Source organism: Colias philodice, chromosome 29 (assembly GCF_061535455.1).
Source record: "Colias philodice isolate Cphi_HAF_F1 chromosome 29, ilColPhil1 Martin Lab GWU primary, whole genome shotgun sequence".
In the NCBI taxonomy this organism is placed as follows: domain Eukaryota; kingdom Metazoa; phylum Arthropoda; class Insecta; order Lepidoptera; family Pieridae; genus Colias; species Colias philodice.
In genome coordinates, this window is record NC_143114.1 from 2,106,389 (window position 1) to 2,128,213 (window position 21,825).

Consider the following 21,825-nt stretch of genomic DNA (forward strand, 5'->3'; position numbering starts at 1 on the left):
CTCATTATGCATAAGATAACGAACGCGAATGCACGACATCTAGCGCGTCAATGTCTAAACATCGCCTTTCGTTTAGACATTGACGCGCTAGATCTGTAATAAGTATATAGTCTATGCGCTAGATGTCGTGCTTTATGTCGTGTTTCGCTTGGCAAAAGTCACGCACACTACTGTAGAAGTGTCAAATTTTTCCGGTATTTTACTGTTGTTTTTCTAAGTAAATATTGTAAATTATTGATTAAAAAGGTCGAACGCGCACACATTTCATTATAGAGAAGTGATAAAATGATTAGTTTTAAAGAAATAGTGTCTGTGTTAAGTGTTTAGAGGTAATCAAAAATGTATGGAGGGACGGTCGGAACATCAACCTTAATGAGTGTACATGACTGCGACGTAAACGTTGCGCATCTGCCACGCGTCCGCAACGAATTCGCTGCGCAACCGCAACGTATTCGTTGCGCACCCGCTCCGCTTTGAAACCGCTCGCAATCCGCTAGTGTGATATGTCACTTAATGTAGAGAAATTAATTAAATATTAATAATACGGTTTTATTATTTCCTAACGAATAATGACGTACATCATCCATCTTATCTATAACTAGCTGCGCTTCGTGGTTTCACCCGCGTGGCTCCGCTCCTGTTGGTCGTAGCGTGATGAAATAGACTATACCTATAGCCTTCTGCCTTCCTCTTTGAATGGGCTATCTAAGACCGAAAGAATTGCACGCCTCATAAGCGAAGCGTTGAGGTGGGTACTACTGTCACTTCGCGCAAAACATCTGATTTTTCAAACTTAAATTTTTAAAATCGGACTAGTAGTTCCTGAGATTAGCGCGTTCAAACAAACAAACATACAAATAAACTCTTCAGCTTTATAATATTATTTACCCTAAATTAATTTTAATAAACACTGCTATTTTTGTTATCGTTAAATACCAACATTAAATATATTATCCTCTATTGCTCACAAATTGTTGTTTAAAGTACTTGTTTTGCGCTCATTATACGACTTGGCTTTCGGTTTTTTTAACTACTAGCTGTCCGCCCCGGGTTCGCCCGTGGTACATATTTAGGTTTTCTCTACATAAGAAGTAAGAACCATCCTCGTACTTCAAGGAATATAATCAAGTCTTAATTAACACACAATATTTAAATCACTCCGATTTTTTTATTCCGATAGATGGCGCTAAGATAAAATTTTGACAAGTAGATAAATTATCTTTTACATTATTTGTGTCTATTGGAAGGATGAAATAACAAATTTTATTTTTTTAAATATTTGGCTTCGTACAAGCCTGTTTGGTCGGTGGTTCTCGGGCGAAGCAAGTGAACTTTCGAAAATCTTTGAATGCAGTTATTTTCTGTAAAGGAATGTTTCTTTTCAGCTAAATTTGCTATCTCCAGTATTTCAAGTACTTTCCCTTCAGGGCCCACGGTCGAAGCCGGGTCGGACCAATAGTGCTATACTTATTGTGATTTGTGGTGCTATTAGACATAAGTAGACACACATAGACACACATTTATTTACAATCAATAGCACGCACAACAACTGACAAATAATAACAAAACACAGAACATTACAAAATAATGAAATAAAAGCAATAAATAGTTGTTATTATGTGCTATGGCTGTAAAATGGTTCTGGCTCAGCATATGTCATGAGTCAGAGGATTCATGACGCTGTTGATTCTGCCAGAACCCAGAAATTAAGAAATTAAAATGATTTATGAATGAAATATGTTTTATTTATATAGCTTAAGGTATAGCTCATGAGACATGTCGTCTAGACATTTGATTATTTCAGTGTAATAAAGTCACAAGGAAAAATGGAAGGAATAAAATAAAAGAAAAAACATACTTTTCATAACTTTAATTTTGTACAGTGAACTTACTGACGTACTTGCTTCAATCCGTCGAACAGTTTCGATTCCAACGGACATCGATGCAATATATACAGTTGCGAATTTAAAAAATTACCCTAGAAACAACATTATATTAGCCTAACTAATAATTCAACTAAATTCCGCCTATCACGTGACGTAGCGCTGTCCCTGTCACACGAAATGCGTGCGAAAGAGACGGCGATATCAATTCCTAATTCAAATTGGACTATCGGCCATTTTGAAACCGTTATTTATTACGTCACATTTTTTGGCAGTTACAAGGAAAAAATACCGTTTTTTTACATTATATTTACAAAAATGGAATACTATATCGAATAAGATGAAACACTAAATAAAATTGGAAATTAACGAGAGATCGGAACACACGTTGACATATCACATTTACGATTTGCGCTATGAATTTTTAATATATACATAATATAAGAAATAAAATTAATTATATAATAGCTGCCAAGACATATTTGACACAAAAATTAAGTGATTAAAACAAAATAGAACAACCATTATTATTAAGTATTTAAAAAAAATCTAAAATAGAACATTACAATTTAATAATCGCAAATTAAAATGTGCATATTAAAATAATTTTTCTTGCAATTTCATATTTCATAATCAATTAAAATAAGGGATGAATAAATGTAACTTTTTTAACTAATCCCTGTTTTGCCGCCATTTAGCAATTTGACATAAGTAAAATTAAACAGATATAAAAAAAATGTGTGCGTGTACTAGTGTACACACGTAAGAAGTGAAACTTCTTTACGACCTTATTTTTCAAAAAATAATTTAGGTACTATATGCAACTTTACAGACATACGTCGCAACAGGCGTGGTAAAGAAAAAATGTTACATTAAATTTTTATCCAACACCGATAAAGAAGTTTCACTTCAAATCATAGATAATAAATACAAATATTATTTTTAGCATAGAGCATAGTTAATATTTAGTAAAATAAAAACAAATTTTCAATTAAAATGGAAATTCAAGAAACTCAACATCCCTCTTTGGACAAAATAATAAGTTATCTCTTTATTACACCATAAATACATTTTTTTAAATAACAACTATTACGGCCAGTTTCACAATTCTACATGTTATGTTTAGTTCTGTCAAAATGACAATGTACAAAAAGTGTTAAAAATCGGCGAATTAGCAAATTGTGAAACCGGTTTTAAATCCCGTTTTAAATCAGTTAAATTACAAAGCCGCGCAATAAACAGAATAAGAACACACTTCATAACGCAAATCCGACTTAACCGACTAGAGCACACTAATTTTTCGTTGTCGGCGTTCCAATGTTCAAAAGGCCCGAGTAACCCCTAAACTGATTGGCCATAAAGTCCCTATATAGGGCCAATTGTCTCTGGTCCATTTGGCCCAAACTACTGTAGAACGCGTTCATATACATCGGGTCCATGAAGGGGTTGACGGGGCCCTTTTGCATATCCATCATTTGGGTCAAATTCTGCCCTTTGAACACATTTGTCAGCAAATTATTTGGCATCGCGCTGTTTTGCGAGTCCTTTGACCCTGTTGAACTTGTTGGGGATACGTCATCGCGCGATATTTGGTAGTTGGGGACCACTATGGGGGCCTTTTTGACCCCAGATGGGGATGGGAACGGTTTGGGGTAATCTTTCGGTGGTGTTGGCGTTTTTGCTGATGTGAATTTGCCGTTCGAGGACCGCTTTTGCGGCGGCCGTTTTTGCGTTGGGGTTTTCGGGTTGACGAGCGTTATTTCCAAGTTGGAACCGACCACCGCTTTTCCATCTAGAAGCGTGTAGTTTTTCGTCAAATTTTGCGGCGTGGGGGTTACTGACTGTGGTATTCTAACTATTTCTACTGCTGGTTTTTGTGGGGGTGGAGATTGGGATTTGCAAGTAAGGTCGAGAATATCTTGAGGGGTCGGTACAGAGGGTTGTATGGCCCTTTGGGGTTTGATGGGGGTTCCTTGTAGCACGTGTGGGGGCGGCATGAAGGGGTCTTTGGGATTGCCGTAAACTGTTTTCTCTGGCCCACATGTTCCAAAGGCGCTAGTGGCTTGAATAACTTTTGGGGGTTGAAGGCCATTACCGTAATTTGGTGGGATAATATTATACATTTGGAATAGTTGCGCTTGCGTCATTATTTGGTGTTGTACCGCGGGGTTGAGAATGATAGGCGCGGGGTTTATTAACGGGGTTATGGGGGTCAAAGGTGTTGCTAGGGGAGTCGGCCAAATAGGGGCTGGGGGTACGGCAGTAACTTCTAAGCCCCGTTCTTTGAGGATTTCCAGCTTTTTCTTCTTGACGCTCTGTGGACTCTCTGGATACTCGTCTAAGTCTATTATTTCTGGTGTTTTTGGTTTGTATGGTACCTGGAAATGAAAATGATTGTATTATTATTTTATATATTGTTGTATTGATAATTACAAAAAAAAAGCTTTTTTCGTGACGTTACGTCTGTGTAACAAACACTATGATATTATTTATGAACTATTAATGGTAAATATATTTTTAGCCATGTTTGAGAAACTTTTAACTACATAGCGCCCGGCAAACTTCTTGGCCAAAAAGAAGCGTGGTGGGGGAAGTTTGCGCATCAAGTTTTAATACATTTTTATTTGCGCATTGCGCAAGCTTCCTTCACCACGCTACTTTTTGGCCAAGAAGTTTGCCGGGCGCTACTAACCTACTACATTTTACCATACCTATTATAATGTTAGCCGTTCATTGGCACGTAAATAAATAATTAAACTACACATAATTAAAGAATAAGAATTAAAGAATGTTTTCATTAGTTCTATAATCTAAAGAGAGGAAAGTGTTGTTATTCTATGTAATGATAAGGTTCAAAAACTTCTTGTTTGGTTTGAAAAAAACCTTTCACTAAAACCTAATAAATTATATACTAAAACCTTCCTCTTGAATCACTCTATATATTAAAAAAAACGAATCAAAATCCGTTGCGTAGTTTTAAAGATTTAAGCATACATAGGGGCAGAGAAAGCGACTGCGTTTTATACTATGTAGTGAAGTATTTATTATGTAGTACATATTCAATTCTTATAAAGATACTAGCTGTTCCCCGCGGTTTTACCCGCATTGCTCCGCTCCTGTTGGTCTAAGCGTGATGATATATATTATAGCCATAAATATTATTTTTTTTTGTTAGATAGCCTTCCGCGATAGATGGGCTATCTAACACCGAAATAATTTTTCAAATCGGACCAGTAGTTCCTGAGATTAGCGCGTTCAAACAAACTCTTCAGCTTTATAATATTAGTATAGATTTACCTCAACGATTTCATCATCGCTATGTGGGGGTGGTGGTGCGGGGTGGTGAATACCAAAGTTGGTGACTGGGGCCGGTGGTGGTGGGGACGCTTCTACGCGAACTGCTGGTTGTGGGGCTGGAATAAAAAAAAAAGTTTTTTATTTTGTTTCATAAAAAATGAGTGTGCGCCGAGCACTCGTGTCAGAAGTGAAACTTATGTCGGCTCCATGACATTTAAGACCTATTGGAAGAAATAAATAATTTGAATTAGAATTTGAATTTTGAATATGAATCACGCGACGGTATTGCCATGGCATATCATGATACAAGCTTGAAACTTTACTTTCAACGCGCCTAACCCTCACGCTCTTTTTTGTATTTATCATGGACCAAAAAACTATGTATTTTTTTTTCTGTGTGTAACTACAATAAAGAATTAAAATAAATTCTTTCTAAAGAGAAAATGTTTGCGCCAGTTTAATTTAATGTGTAATTGATTGTAATATTATTGTATAAAATAAATTAATAACAATAATAAAGGGATTGGGTACTTTTGTATCGGCTAGTGGCGTCGTGATGACATTTCGCGGCCAGAGATGAAACTTGGATATTTGAAAAGAGCAATATATTGCAGATTTGCTATCGTAGTCGTATATAGATTTGCAATCGTAGGAGAAACCTAAAAAACTCAGAAAAATCTTATAATCAATCATCTAGAATCTAGGTATATGAATAATACATAACCAAATATCTCTGTTCCTAATACGTTTCGAGGTTTGTGTCCATAATAACTTTTGCTCACAATATATTGCTCTTTTAAAATATCCAAGTTTTATCACTGGCCGCGAAACCCCTTTATTGTGGTCATGACGACGCGGTTGGCGCAGTGGTAAAGTAACTGCCTACTGAGCCGACGGTCCCGGGTTCGATCCCCGGTCAGGGCAAATATTTGTGTGATGAACTCAAATATTTGTTCTTGGGTCTGGGTGTTATCTATATATGTATTTATTAAATATTATATTTATCGTCGCCTAGTACCCACAACACAAGCCTTAACTGAGCTTACTGTGGGACTAGGTCGATTTGTGTAATAATGTCCTATAATATTTATTTTATTTTATTTATTTATTGTGGGTAGTTATAAACTCACGTGTGTTGTTCGGTTGGTGCGGGCGGGTCGGTTTGACGCGCACAGCTCGCAGCGAGCTGCGGCCGGCCGGACGTGCTTTGTGCTGCGAATTACATGTATTGAGTTATTTAACTATATTAAATGAAATAAAAATATTTTTAAGCTATTGCATAGCTTTTATCGCGGGCCTTGAGCGCGGGGACCGAATCGAGAAATTCCGTAACGAAAAAACCTCACGCTCCCCCTCCCCTCGGGGACGGGCTCGGAGGTGTGGCTTGAAGGCATAGCATGCAATAGCTTTACCGCGGCAGTCCCCGAGTGTCACACCTCTTTTTTTTTCTTACACTTCATTGTAATAAGTACAATCATTAAATAACAAGAAACAATAAAAAGAAAATATGGTACTAGACAGATGTAGTACAATTGGCGGCCTTATCACTGAGCAGTGGTCTCTGCCAGGCAACCGAGCAGCAAAAAGCGATATATTTAGTAATAAAATTTTTCTTTTTTTTGTTGTTTGTTGCGAAATATTAAAAAAATATGTGTTAAAATAAATGAATGTTCGTAAATATATATTTAATAATTGTAAATATATGTATTTAATAAATTATATTTTACATCCACTTATTTTGTTTCATTTTCTACCTCAAGTAGCAAAGCCCACAGGAACGGAAATTATGCAGAATTTTTTTTTGAAAACGCGGGCGTAGCCGGGGGCGTAAATCTAGTAAATAAATAATTACCTGATCTAAATTAACTGCTGTGACTGAATTATGGCCGTTTACTGCGTATTTCTCACTTAAAGACGATAGGCTAGTTAATGCGTTCGAAGCGATGCTACTCTGCGCGTCTGATAGCTCCTTTAGTATTGTCGTGTCTGAATTACCTGTAAATAGCAGATAAATATGTCAAAAAATGCGTAAATTATATGTAAAATAAAATGAGATGTAAAAAAAAGTATATTTTTTACAAAATTTCAGAAAATAGTTGGTGAGATATCCAATTAATATTATAATTAGTCTACTAAACAAATTATGATGTTACTTTGCAGTGATGTAGCTCATGTGCCAACACAACTGTAAATATGTAGTTATGTATGAAAAACAAAACTATACATTGAATACATTTATAAAGAATACTTGGGAATTTTTATCATGTCTGTCTGTAAGTAAATCTGGGCTAAACTCAAAATAGTTTGGAAAATCCAAAAGTGCACGCCTCATAATTTTTTTTAATAATTATTTAGTAATTATTATTTTTGTTTATTTAATAACAATTAAACCACATCGAATCAGACCCTGAAAAATGAAAGGGTTCTATTCCTGAGCATACTCAAGCGTAAGAGAAAAAAAAAGACTCGATTAGTAAAGTATTTCGGTCGCTATCGTGTTAACAAGAAAATCCTCCGCACATACAGACACACGGACGTCCAAGACAGAACTTTTTTAAACTGTTTTTTAACTAGTTTAAATAACAAAAATGACATCAAAAATATCATGAATGTTAAAAATAGTGTTTTTTCTTAATATGTGTGTGTATGTATTATCTTACAAGTGCAATGTATGATACATAAAGACATTTTAAGTTTGAAAAATCAGATGTTTTGCGCGAAGCGACAGTAGTACCCACCTCAACGCTTCGCTTATGAGGCGTGCAAAATACTGCATTGATTTACTTCAAACTTTGCATAACTATTACTAACAGGTCGGGTCAACATATAGGATCATCACGCTAAAGACAATAGGAGCGGAGCAATGCGGGTAAAACCGCGGGGCACAGCTAGTTATAAAATCTATACTTAATATTATAAAGCTGAAGAGTTTGTTTGTTTGAACGCGCTAATCTCAGGAACTACTGGTCCGATTTAAAATTCTTTCGGTGTTCGATAGCCCATCGAGGAAGGCTATATATGGTAGCAAAAGAGCGCAGCTAGTAAAGATATAATAGTATAGATGATTCACAAGAACAGAAACGTACCTAAATGCAACTTCTGCGCGAGTTCATTTAGAAACTCCTTGCCATCTTTCCTATCTTCAACCCCCACATCTATCAACTTTTCCACCGGCTTCACCGATATCTTCCCCTCCCCTTTTCCCTCCTCTCCCTTTTCCCCCTTTTCCTCTTCCTTCTCCTTTGTTAGTGACTCTAGAAACTCCCTATTTAACTCCTCCGCAGGTTTTGAGGTAATATTCATGTCCTCTTTTAGTAATTCCCCAGTTTCATTGTCCAAAATGAGTTTTTCGTCGGCTTTCGGGCTTGGTGTGCGTAACCTCTTTTCTGGGAAGTCGGTTTTATTGTCTATGTCGCGTAGAGGCGAGTCGGTGACGTCTATCGTGTCTATGGTTTTTGGTTCGTCTATTTTGCCGTTTAATTTGGGGAAGAGTTTTGGGTTTTCCCGGCGCTGGTGGTTCTCGAAGAGAAGCAGGAATCTGGAAGGAGGTACATAGATAAATAAATATATGGGGCATTTCACGCGAAGCGGACAGAGATTTCAGGGTCAGGTTTCAGATTTCAGTTTTATTTTAAGGGCCGATTTTTCAATGCTTGGATAAAACTTATTCGTCGAATAATGTATAAAACTACCATTTTAAAAACGTATTCTAATTGCCCGTATTTGATACTTTACGTGACATTTTAATATTATCGTGTAATACTTTATTGGACGGATAAGTTTATCCAAGCATTAAAAAATCGGCCCTTAATTGTGTGTTACACCTGTATATATGGGGATATTACCGCGTTTCGCCATTATAATACATACATGTAGCTTCTAAACTACTGCGATGACCACTTTAGAACTTTGCACGAAGTTTAAGCATAATATAAGCCATTTAATTAATGATCTAAAAAAAATTAAAAATATAATATAAAAGTTTGTAAAATGTGACAAAGAAAAATATTTTTTTTATTTTTCTTAGGAATTTAAAATTAAATTCGAAATTCGAAATAAGAGGATAAAAAGTTTATTTAATAAGGTATATTATTTAGTCAACAATTTATTAAAAAAATACTTTTCTTGAACTGATAATTACATTCGAATTCGTGCATCATACCGAGGATATATACAGGTGTAACATGCACAACTCTATTTTAGAGCTTTTAGTTTAGTTTATAGACATAATACTATGATCAATATTGGGAGAAGCCTCTGGCTCCTGAGACACAGTTTTAACTAGTTCAGGAGTCGAAGGATTCATTATCTAGACCTGTACAATTATTATGTCAATAAAGATTTTTATTATTATTTTTTTATTTTATTATTAATATAAAAGTGAAGTCCCATGTCCCCTAGTGGGGTAAGGGGCAGATGCATTATTCATACATCTGTTTCACTGATCGATTTTCTTTAGGGACAAATAGGTGGTCATCCTTCTGTGTCCTGCCAGACCGAGACATATTTTTTTTCTTCGTCTCCACCGGGAATCGAACCCAGTACCCCTCAGTTCTACGCTCACGCGTCAACCACTGTACCAAGGAGGCGGCAACATAGTAATAACTAATAACCATATTTTCTCACCTCTCATAAAGCCGTCTAGCCCTCGGTGCCAGACCTCCATATAACAACTTCCAGACCCGCCCTCTGCACGCCGCTTCGTAGCCGCCACAAGATCTAACCCGACCGTATAGCTTGCGGAGGGATACTGGAAGTAAATAATATATTATATTTTCATTTAAGCTAAATTCATACTAATACTCTAATTAAAATTAACAATTATATAATTAAATTCAGACTTATTCTGGACTAGAGGTCCGCCCCGGCTTCGCCCGTGGTACATATTTCGCAATAAAAGGTAGCCTATGTCCTTTCTCGGGTATCAAAATATCTCCATACCAAATTTCATGCAAATTGGTTCAGTAGTTTAGGCGTGATTGAGTAACAGACAGACAGACAGACAGAGTTACTTTCGCATTTATAATATTAGTATGGATATTGGAAACAAAATTGAAAATGTTGAGTTAGAAATAGGTAGTTATCCCTTAATTCTATTTCAAATTCTGACTTAGATATAGACTCGACTCAAGTCTAATTCAAACTCAAATTGAAGTTAAATGACACACTAAAATTGAAAATCATTTGAAACTGCTGTAACAATGTTCAGGCAAACAATGAATTATATCTCCTAATTAGGTACGTTATCGTCAGTTCAAATTAGATATTTTTACAAATACTAAAATACATAAGGTTAAAACCTAACATTCATGAAAAAGTACGAATATTGTTAGAAGTATTCCTTATTTCGTAAACACGGGTAAAATACATACTATTTTTCGTATGCGCAATCTTCATATAACTCCTGTCCTTGTAAAACTCTCTCAACTGCTGTAAAAACTCTTCATCTTTCACGCTTTCCTGTCTCTTCTCGTCTCTATCCGGTCTCTTCTCTTCTCTCTCCTCTCTATCTTCTCTCTCCGCCACTCTGCTCTCTGTTTCGTCTTCTTCTTCGCTCTGCTTGTCACCGCCGTTCCTGAGGGATACTCGGCGTGGTGTCTGGAATATTTTATTTTTATTAGAGGTTTTGTTTCATTTTTAATCCTTTGACTCTTATTGAAGTGAAAACTTCTTTAGCGGCGTTGAGCACTTTTTCTGTATTGGGTATAAAATCTTAAACTCGCGTCAGGACACGTGACCTGATCGAAAAAGCGTAAGACGGATACCATCCCAAAATATCAAACATGCTCAACGTTAATAATCAAGTTTTCACTTCTGCCGGCACTCCCGGAGTGCAACCCGTCTTTTTTTATGTGGCGTGTTGTTTGGAATTCAAAAATTGTATAGGTTAACAATTCTAATTGTTATTATTTCATTTAGTTTTCCCGTGTTCAGTTATTATAATTGGCTATTGACTGTATCGATAATTATTATTGGTGCCATTGTGAATAAATTGTAAACAAAATGTGTGTTTTGGTTTGTAGACTGCACTTTTACTTGTAAAGTTTTCATGGAGTTTTGAAATAGTGATGATAATAGTTTTGGAATAGGTGATTTTATAGATTCGGAGGAACTCTTATTTGACTTCGTACCAGGGCCAGATTACAAGAATATTTTAAAAAAAGTTTAATAAAATCTATAATCACTAAAAACAATAATAAAATGCTCACCCTCGGCTCCGTCGGCGTGATGTCACTGTCACTCGACCGCGAGTCACGGTCACGGTCAGGGTCGTGGTCACGGTCACGCGACCGCGCCCGTGCCCGCCGCCGACCACGTGGTCGTCCCTTTAGTTTCGGCGCGAGATGGTTGCATACGAACTCGTGGCCTTCCAGCTCAGGGTACTCGAAGGTGTCCTGTGGAGGATCAGACTTTAGATATTACTTTAGATATTATTGGGTAAATTATGTTTATTTGTAAGAATGTTAGTTAAAAATGGTGTAAATATGCGTGAAGGTATCTCCTTACATCACACGTAATATAACTAAAATCTGTTTGGTAGGTTTTCGTGTGCAAGAGAAGAAAATAATAAAACTAAATTTGTAATTTTAGTATTTAATTTTATTGTAATTAGAGGTCGGTACCGGCTACCGCGAGTACGAGAGAACCATGATGGTACTGTGTGTTTGTGTTTCTAGTACCTCAGTACCCTTAAGTTTCTGTGATCTGTGCTCAGTACAGTTCGATGCAAACTTAATGGCGGCTCGGAAGTTAGGTGCAGATGCGAGTGCGGGTGCGCACAGGTCCCTTAACGTCCCGTTTATATCTAAAATTGTTTTCTGCGCATCGGATCGTACGATGTTCCGAGCCGCCATTAAGTTTGAATCGTATTGTACGTGTGTATCCTTGTGTTATAAGAGTGTTTTGTTTATTTGTGTCTGTCTGTATGTGTAGGTCTTTTTCACATACGAGCACACCACGATAGTGCTGTATATGTCTGTGTGTGCCCTCACCTTGCAGTGCAGAATTGGCAGTATTCTCATGTATTATTAGTGTTTTTGTGTGTGTCTGTGTGTGTGAGATTCGCCTTGTAGCACGGTATTCTTTTGTTATTAGTGTATGTGTGTCTGTATACACGCACCTTGCAGTACAGTATCCGGGTATTACTGGTGGGTGCCGCGTACCCGCCGAGCGCGGCCACCAGCGAGTCCCGGAGCCAGGCGGATTGGATGCCGTCCAGTCTGGCCGCTAGAGCACGGTATCTGCAGTAGCGGGGGTAGGAGAATACTACGACGCCTGGACTGTCGGTGTCTAGGGCTGGAGGGAAAAAAATTGGTTGTCTGTAAAGTCGGTTTACTGACGATAGTTGAACGTGACAACGTCCGATTGCGCTTCTTTGTCACTCGTTCCGCGCTCTCGCTTGCACTTCAAGCCTTACATGGAACGCCTCAGAGCGAGGTAACGCCGCATGTGTCATGTTTTTCGTGCGAGCAGCCGGCTCTATCGAATTATAAGACGTTGTCACGTCAAAAATATGATTGAATTAAGTATCATAATCATCAACAAGAGTAGTACCATGCATGTCTTTGTTAATCGAGCTGCATATACCTACTTACTGTAGGTACTATTATAGTCTACTAGCTTTCCGCCCGCGGCTTCGCCCGCATTTTCAAAGATAAACCCGCATAGTTCCCGTTCACGTGGGATTTCCGGGATAAAACCTATCCTATGTGTTAATCCAAGTTACCCTCTATATGTCTGCTAAAATTCATTGTAATCGGTTCAGTAGTTTTTGCGTGAAAGAGTAACACAAACATCCATACATCCATACAAACTTTCACATTTATAATATTACTAGCGGCCCGCCCCGGCTTCGCCCGTGGTACATATGAAAAATAGATGTTGGCCGATTCTCAGACTTACCCGATATGCACAGAAAATTTCATGAGAATCGGTCCACCCGTTTCGGAGGAGTATGCAGACTAACATTGTGACACGAGAATTTTATATATAAGAAGATTAATAGTCTATATTGTCTTAGGTAAAAGTATCATTATTTATTATTGTCTATAAGGCTGGGGGGAGATAAAAATAGTTTCATAATTTAGAACGAAATCATCATCATCGAATGCTAGAGCCTGTGACAGCGAGTACGCGGTAGCTCGCCTCAAGCATCTTGATGAAGTCATTATTTTTCGCCTACCCCCTGTTATTAGCAACTATGTAGTTTCTTAACGGTTCTTCTCCATAGATGCTTTCCGAATCGGTGATAAATGTTAAAAATGTTATGACGATTCAAGGGTGCTTATAAGAAGTCTTATTGAATAAATAAATGTTTGAGTTTTTGGTCAATTATCAAAATACTTACACATAGCACTCTTCTCTCTCTCCACGTCACTAAAGTCCAGTCTCGTATGATGCAATGGCGCAGTATGCTTCGGCTCACTGGGCGGAGCGCACGCGCCCCGCCACACTGCGCGGAGCCCCCAGCGCCAGCCCGTACCGGAGCACACCCAGGAGAGAAGGTCCTCAGCCCGGAGGACCACTTTATCGTTGATTGCGAGTACTTCGTCCTGGAAAGAGGAGGATTTTTGGTTAGCAAAGAACGGCTGAATGTCTTTTTAAGAGAATCAAAAAAAAAAGACGGGTTGCACTCCGGGAGTGCCGGCAGAAGTGAAAACGCGCGTAGTAGAGAGGGGATAGCTGTCTACTCTCCATCCGTCTTACGCTTTTTCGATCAGGTCACGTGTCCTGACGCGAGTTTAAGATTTTATACCCATTACAGAAAAAGTGCTCAACGCCGCTAAAGAAGTTTTCACTTCAAAAACAAACAAATTTGTTTTATTGTGCACAGAGAAAAGTACAAATAAGAATACAAAATTAGTCACTTAATAGAAAATTAAAAGAAAGAACGTGAGTGAGCAAATAAAAGAAGACTGTAAAGGGTTTAAAAGGGGCAGTTCGATAATGATTTGTATTTTGCAAAGTAGTACATGCGTATTGTAATTAGGATTTTCCACAATCTACAGATCGTAGAACAAATTTTAATAAGAAGAGTCAGACTTGCGGACAATAAAGGGCTTTTAGAAGACGTTAGGTATTGGATTTTGTTTTGTATGTATTACGCACTGTGAAGTGTGTTCAGCCGTTCTATTAATTAGAGAAATAAGTTAAAAAAAAACAATAAATATACATTTAAACACAACACAGACCCTGGCTGCAAAACTTTACTGTTTGAACATTAAAAGATCTTTCTTGAACTTAGTTCAATCGATAGTCTGAATGATCCTCAGCCATTTAATCAAACAGCCAGACCAATGTAATGTATAAATAACATTTAGCTATTAGCCTATAAACTGATATTACACGAAATATGTTGATGAAAATAATAAATTTATAACCCTCATCACAAATCTGTTATTTCTTTAGGTAGAATTAATTTTCGTAAGCACATAAAACGTTGAATAAATAAGAACAATCCATTAAGAAGGTGAGCGAAAACTAAATAATTAATTAGCGATAAACCTCGCTCAGTACGGCCCTGTGGAATTATTTGAAAGGGGGCGGGAGGTGGACAGGGCCGGGCTCGGACATTCGTTTGACTATTTAATTTTGCGTAAAAGGTTTAATTTTTTTAACAGATAAATGTTAATGTTAGGGATAAAATAACAAGCGGTATCACTTTAAAAAAAAAAAAAAAAACAATTTTTGTTAAATCGATACAATAACAATTTTTGTTGTAAACAAATAGAAACTTGATGTATTTGTTTAAAATATGTTTTCTTGTGTCCTTATTATAATTGAAATATACCAAAAAATTAACATTATACAAGGGCAAATAGAAACTCTTTCACATAATACGGATTACCTCATATAATATTATCGTGACTCCGTAGTTCACAGAATTTGACTAGTTAAAAAATATTTTATATAAGACTAGCGGTCCGCCCCGGCTTCGCCCGTGGTACATATTTACGTTTTCTCTACATAAGAACCATCCTCGTACTTCAAGGAATATAATAAAAAAAGAATTATCGAAATCGGTTCAGCCGTTCTCGAGTTATGCGCTTACCAACACATTTTGCGATTCATTTTTATATATAAGATTAACATTTATTGACATATTGGTTTTTTATTGAATATTTAATTTTATTGAAATATCCCACGTGAACATATTCTATTTACTAACTTTTATGATTATTATCAAGAAATCAATTAACACAATAAAATATGAATAATAAATGTATAACAAAAATACACACAGTCCGTGCCTGTATTTCTAAATGAAGGGGGAACTAAAATTGCTTTCAAATAAGTAACAAGGCGGCCGTATTCTGGGAGACGGGCGATATCGATTCTATGTCGAAACTATATCGCTTTTAATTTGTAAATATTTCAATAATAGATAAATGTAGTATGTATATAATACAGATACTTATGTCATAGCCAATTCAGCTGTTTAGCCGCTTAATTAAACGGTGACGTTCTATTAACTTCGTAATATCCTCATATGCTATTTTGAACGGCTGATATACTTGCGAGTTACGACATATTATTAAAGAATAGTGATTATAAATCTATAAAATACATAATTGTCGAAAAACTATACTAAAGTCGGTTTGCTTCTAAGCTTAACCATTAAACAGTTTAAAGTGAATTTTGATTCGATAGATAGATGTAACTTTTGATATTTGTAGGTATAGGATACCCTTTTAACCGATTTCATTATCACAAAAAAAAACTTGAAAAATAAATATCGGAAGGAAACTTATAAGTATAACGAGAGCAGCCACGGGCGTATAGTTCAATAAAATTGTTTTAAATAATGCAATAATATCACGTACTTATTAAGATTTTTTTGTATTGTAAGTTAACGCGATATAAGTCAAATATGCATATTACATGACAGTATTTTTTTTTATGAATTCAATTTAAATGTTAATTGTTATACTTATTACTTCATTTGATGATAAAACAAAGGAATAATTAAATGTAATTTTTGGGTTTAATGCTTTACTCGTATTTTGAAGTTTCTTTTGCTTATAGCTACGAATAAAATATTAAAAAAAAGGATTTACACGTTTATAATGTAACAGGAAATTTAAAATTTCATTTATTTATCGCTATTATTTGTGATATCGCAAAGCCGCTATCAAATTTTAAAATGTACATTGAAAAAGTATTTTTGCTAGTATAAAAAATTGACACAAGCGAATCCAGGCGACAAATATTACATAACTAGTTTTAGTTTTATAATTTAAATTTTTTTAATTTTTTTTAAATTATAATGAAAATAAAATTGTTAATCTTATTTTAGATTCGTTCAGAATAAGGAGGTCAATTTATGCCGGCATTTTGTGAGAATGTACAAAAGTAATACTTTCGTACTATGTATAGTAATTGTTTGTTTGTCTGTCCTTTAATTGTAATTACATACAATATGTAACGGATACATTAATATTGTTAATATGATAAATGGGTAACTATTATCGCTATTAATATAAAAGTGAAAAATTTAATTTGAGGCTAATCATGCAAGAACGGCTGAACAGATTTAGATGGAATTTTTAATAGATTGTTTTCGAATAGGAAGCAAAGCTGCAGGCCGAAGCTAGATTAGCTATAAAAATCATAGTGAAATGTGAAAAAATCATAGATTAAAATTTAAATTTCGTCGAATTAAAAATATGTTGGTAGTTTTTGAAAATAATGGACCCAAAAAGTTAATTCAAAATAATACTAGATAGACCCAACCCAATTTTATTAAAAATGTATCGTAAAATGATTCCTTTGAATGCCAATTTTAACATTTGCTTGAGCTGGCTTTTGACAAAACCCATAACGATCGCGATCGGATCAGCAGTTTCCATGCTACCATCGAACAGACATACATCCAAATATTCAAAAAAATCACAACAAACATACAGTAAGTTACATTCGGATTATAATAAATAAATTAATTAAAGTTATAATTGTAACACGTGTCCATGTGTGCGTCACACTGTGTGTGTGTGTGTGTGTGCGTTGTTTCCTTGAAATAGGGTAATGATACATGGTGTTGTTTTTTGTTACAATAATTATTATTAGTTTTTATTTTTTTATATGACAACTATATAATCCAGTCAAATTATATTGTAATATGGTTAATGCTTTGTACATTTTATTTGTTACTCTTTCACGTAAAAACCGATGTCGAAGATAAAATATTGTATCTACATTACTTATATATACATATTTTGATAGATATTAATAGACAATATAGACTAGAATTTTGATAGTAGTAGTATGGTATTATGTTATCTGTGGTAGTAGCGTATATTGAATTATTTATGATTACCTTAGATACCATGGAGTGAAGCCACAGTGAAGTCATTATAATAATGTAATAACTAATAATACTGAAACGAGATACCTACATTTTACTTTATCTTACTTTAAAAGTAAAACTTGCGATGAGTCATCGGTCTTTTTTCAGAGCCATTTAGCTGAAAAAGCCTAGGACAACATAGTGTCTCCGATTTGAAAGGTCCTGTTTTTTATTATTAAAATTTATTAAGATTAGTCTTTGAATAAAAACGAAAGATAAGACTTTATTCATAAGACATAAACATTTGAATAATTCATTGAATTTTGTAAAGAATGAATGACGTTAAGACACTCTCGCCTTTTCTTTTATTATTATTTAATATTATTGTCTTTTGACATAACTGATAAAATGTATTAAAGATAAAAAGTAGGTAACATAAATAAAATAAAATTACAGAAACGTAATTTAAGTCAGAGTTCTGTTGACCTTGTCGCAAAATACCTATAGTCGCGTAGTAAATTAAAGTGTTTTTGCTTATGTTTTAATCCAAAAAAGCATTGTAAAGGTGTGTACATTGTAGATTTCTGAATAATTATCCAAACACAGTTTAACCGTTTTGCACGGTGGTAAATGTTATGTTAAAAATAAATATGTTATGACGATTCAAAAGCGCTTCTAGAAAAAGTCTAATTGAATAAATAAATGTTTGAGTTTGAAAAAAACCATGCAGCACCATCTCACTAAGATATAAATTTAGTAGTATGTACAGAATTGCAAAAAATACGTGTAATCTATCTTCGTTTAAAATATTCAGAAACTTAGTAGTTGAACACATGACCTTCGTTCAAAAAAACACCATTTAAACAGAATAGTCCAAAAATGCATAAAATATTAAATTTAATCACATTTATTCATTACCAAAACCGAATCACGCTGTATAGTGTGTCACGAAACACACACACACACACACACAAAATTGATAGCTCGGTCTATGAGTGCATCGCTCCTGACATAAGGGTGTGTGCACACTGGTATGTATTATTGTGAATATTTTTGGCAGTTTATGAAATTTGGCAGTTTTTAACGGATTTAATGTGGGATTTATTTGTAGTATTTGTTATACCGATGTATAGGATCTCTTTAAACTTTATGTGGAATGTACTTGCGAGCTTACTTACTAAAGGATATAAGAAGTACTTTTTTATTTAATTCTTTTTTAAACAGAACTGTCTTAAAAAGATTAAAGTAAAAATAACTATTAAATGTACATTCTCAAATAACGAGAAGATTTTATTGGTCGTTATATATTTGTCATTTAAACCGAATTGCGTAATAAACCTTATCGCTATTAATTAAAAAAAACGCCATTAAGAAACTAACAAAAATATTATAATATACTATTTATCATATTAAAAATGTACTAATAATTAAATAAATAGTATAAACAAACATTCAATACATGTAAACACAGCTTTACGGACATAAATTCTCAATAACACGGAATGGGGTGAGGCGGGAGGGGGGGCACAGAGCCGGAGTGGACGCGACAATTAATAATAATAGTTATTATTATTTAAATTCGCAGTGACACAAATTATTTAAAATTATGCAATAACAATATCTTTAGAACAATTTAAAATAGAACATTATTGTATAGTAATTAATAATAATTATTATTTAAGCAGAAAAAATATAATAACATTATCCTTCTTTGCGGCTTAAAAGAGAACACAATTCTACAGTTTATTATTATTTGACTGAAGTAGCTTCAGAGCTAAATGATACAAGTAAGATAATATAGTAACTTAAATACTTTGTATTGCATTTGCTTTTTAAGAAATAAAATGATATAATAATTTCTTCATAAGTACCACTTTACGTTTTACTAACTTAATAATGTTAATTGAATAAATAAACAATAATTATAAATTTGTCTAGTATTCACTTTAAACATAACTAAGTATAAAAATTAATTAAATATTTTATATGAAAAGTAGGTCGTTATCTATGTTATTTTTATAATGAAATAAATATAAAATATTGTACAGTAACTAAAGAAATTGATTAAAATTCATAACTCCATTAATTCAACTAACAATAAATATATAAGATAAGATCTAAAATAGCCAGGGACCATGAAAATATTTTTATAAAATTACTAGCAATGCCCTGCGGTTTCACCCGCATAGATAGCGATATCTTTACAGTGAAAAGTCTACTATAGGTCGGACTATAGGTTTAATTTTTAATCACATGAAAATCACCTTTACCCCGTACCGCACTACGGCCTTTTTTTTTGTTTTAGTGGGGAAATCTTTCATAGATACCCACGGCCTCCAGGGGAGGGGCCGTGGGTTATGTGTATGTCGGATTCCTACCGACCAAAACCCCACTGTGTTCCGTCAAGACGCATATTGGTAGAATTCCTCCGTGACCCCCGCACTACGGCCTGCTCAAACAGTATACCTACTATTTTCTGTAGATTGACACTTTTAAATTCGTTATATATCTTTTGAATGGAATATCCAATTCTTTTCATTTAAAAAGTATTTTGCTGGTATTGAAACAGTCTATAATAAAACATCATTTAATGGGATAAAGATTAATATATGTGTATGGATAACATGGTTTGATTACTGTCGGCACTTCTATTTACTTTGAAAACGTAAAAAAGTTGTTGTAGTAACATAACTACTGAAGATGGACATATGGTATCGCGGACTTTCTTGTAGATATTGATCCATTCTATAATACTGTAGAACATTTTTTTGTTCTATCTTCAATAGATTCCGCAGCGCACGCGATGACAGAAGTTTTATTGAGGATTTTTTTACACCTTGGGTTACATTATTGCATTTTTGGTAAGGATCTCTAATTTTTTTGAAAATGCAATATAGCCTATGTTGCTCAGTAAAGATGCAGCTTTCTAATGGTGAAAGAATTTTTGAAATCGGTCCAGTAGTTTTTGCGTGAAAACCATACATACATACATACTTACATACATACTTACAAACTTTTCCTCTTTATAATATTAGTATAGATAAATAGGTATCAGACAATCAGACACTATCTCTACCTATTAATACGAATTGCTCCATAATATATTGGTAGTACGAATCATGTTATATAACATTTCACATTCAATTTAGATTAACATTGACGAACGTGTATTACTCATATTTTCAAATGAAATATATACTTAATAAAGAAATCGTATTAATCTGTAATAAATACTGAAAATATCTGAGAAGTTAAACGAATCCTACATAGATAATTCCATAAACTGATATAAATTCTAGCCAATATCAACAACTTTTAAATGCCACGTCGATCAAAATTATTACAAAATCGAACTAATTACAGATCAACCCAACCTAGCTAACTTAACATTTATTATTTACAAGCCTCAACTCCACGTGGTAGTAGTAGTCCAAATGGTACGTAATTTATCAAATAATTTTAACAGTTATCACCCTAAAAGATAAATTTACCAAATAATTGTTAATATTACTTGAATTGTACGTGGTATGACCACATGACTAACACTTAATTTTAAATACATAGGTAGACTACCTGACCGGTAATCGATGTACTTTTAAGATACCCCTATCACTCAGGGTTATAAAAAACAGTTAACGATGTATTCTCAGACCTAACAAATACAACGCTTAAAAGTTAAAACATTCACAAAAACGATACAGTCGTTTCGGAGAAATTTGATTAAAAAACTATGATACGATAATCCATAGATCACAAATCCAAAAACCACAGATACATAATCCTAATTACGCCAATTAATACAACAAACAAACAATCCTACACTTTAGCTTATTAGGAGTCGTGAATTATCGACCCACCCCTTCACATGAAGCCCTAAACGTTACAGGGGTAATTGATCCGAGAGTCTTTGGCTACACAGGTTTCTTAATTGCTAACCGACTTCAAAAAACGTGTATTAATGTCATTTTGACGACTGGAAAAGACACTGAATTTATGATAAGAGTTTGATATACTTTAATCGATTTACAAGGAGCCGAGCGAGCGTCAGAATTGAAACTTCTTTCGCAAGATTCAATAAATACCAATAGCTGCATAAATTTATTATTATTCTTATATTACATTACTAGCATTCCACCCGCGGCTTTACAATTAAAACCTCTTCTTGAATTACTTTATATTAAAAAAAGTGAATCAAAATCTATTGCGTAGTTTTAAAGATTTAATCATACATAGGGACATAGGGACAGAGAAAGCGACTTTGTTTTATACTATGTATCTATGTAGTGATAGATCCCGCCCACACTATTCTTATTATTATGAGTGTTTTTTGGATATTTCCCGTTTTATTTTTTTAAAGTT

The 21,825-nt window shown here is 34.6% G+C and overlaps 1 protein-coding gene across 1 annotated transcript in view; it reads right to left on the bottom strand.

Annotated features, from left to right (window-relative positions):
* Window positions 1-1,855: 1,855 nt before the first annotated feature.
* Window positions 1,856-21,825, bottom strand: part of LOC149475780 (uncharacterized) — a 71,579-nt gene continuing 51,609 nt past the window's right edge. The window contains exons 4-13 of the mRNA XM_089712777.1: window positions 13,528-13,732; window positions 12,301-12,476; window positions 11,390-11,575; window positions 10,553-10,778; window positions 9,807-9,930; window positions 8,267-8,718; window positions 7,033-7,175; window positions 6,311-6,392; window positions 5,181-5,296; window positions 1,856-4,261 (exon numbers count right to left, since the gene is read on the bottom strand). Of these exons, the coding sequence (XP_089568903.1) occupies window positions 3,176-4,261; window positions 5,181-5,296; window positions 6,311-6,392; window positions 7,033-7,175; window positions 8,267-8,718; window positions 9,807-9,930; window positions 10,553-10,778; window positions 11,390-11,575; window positions 12,301-12,476; window positions 13,528-13,732 (2,796 nt within the window). The 3' untranslated portion in view covers window positions 1,856-3,175. The remainder of the gene's footprint in view (window positions 4,262-5,180; window positions 5,297-6,310; window positions 6,393-7,032; window positions 7,176-8,266; window positions 8,719-9,806; window positions 9,931-10,552; window positions 10,779-11,389; window positions 11,576-12,300; window positions 12,477-13,527; window positions 13,733-21,825) is intronic.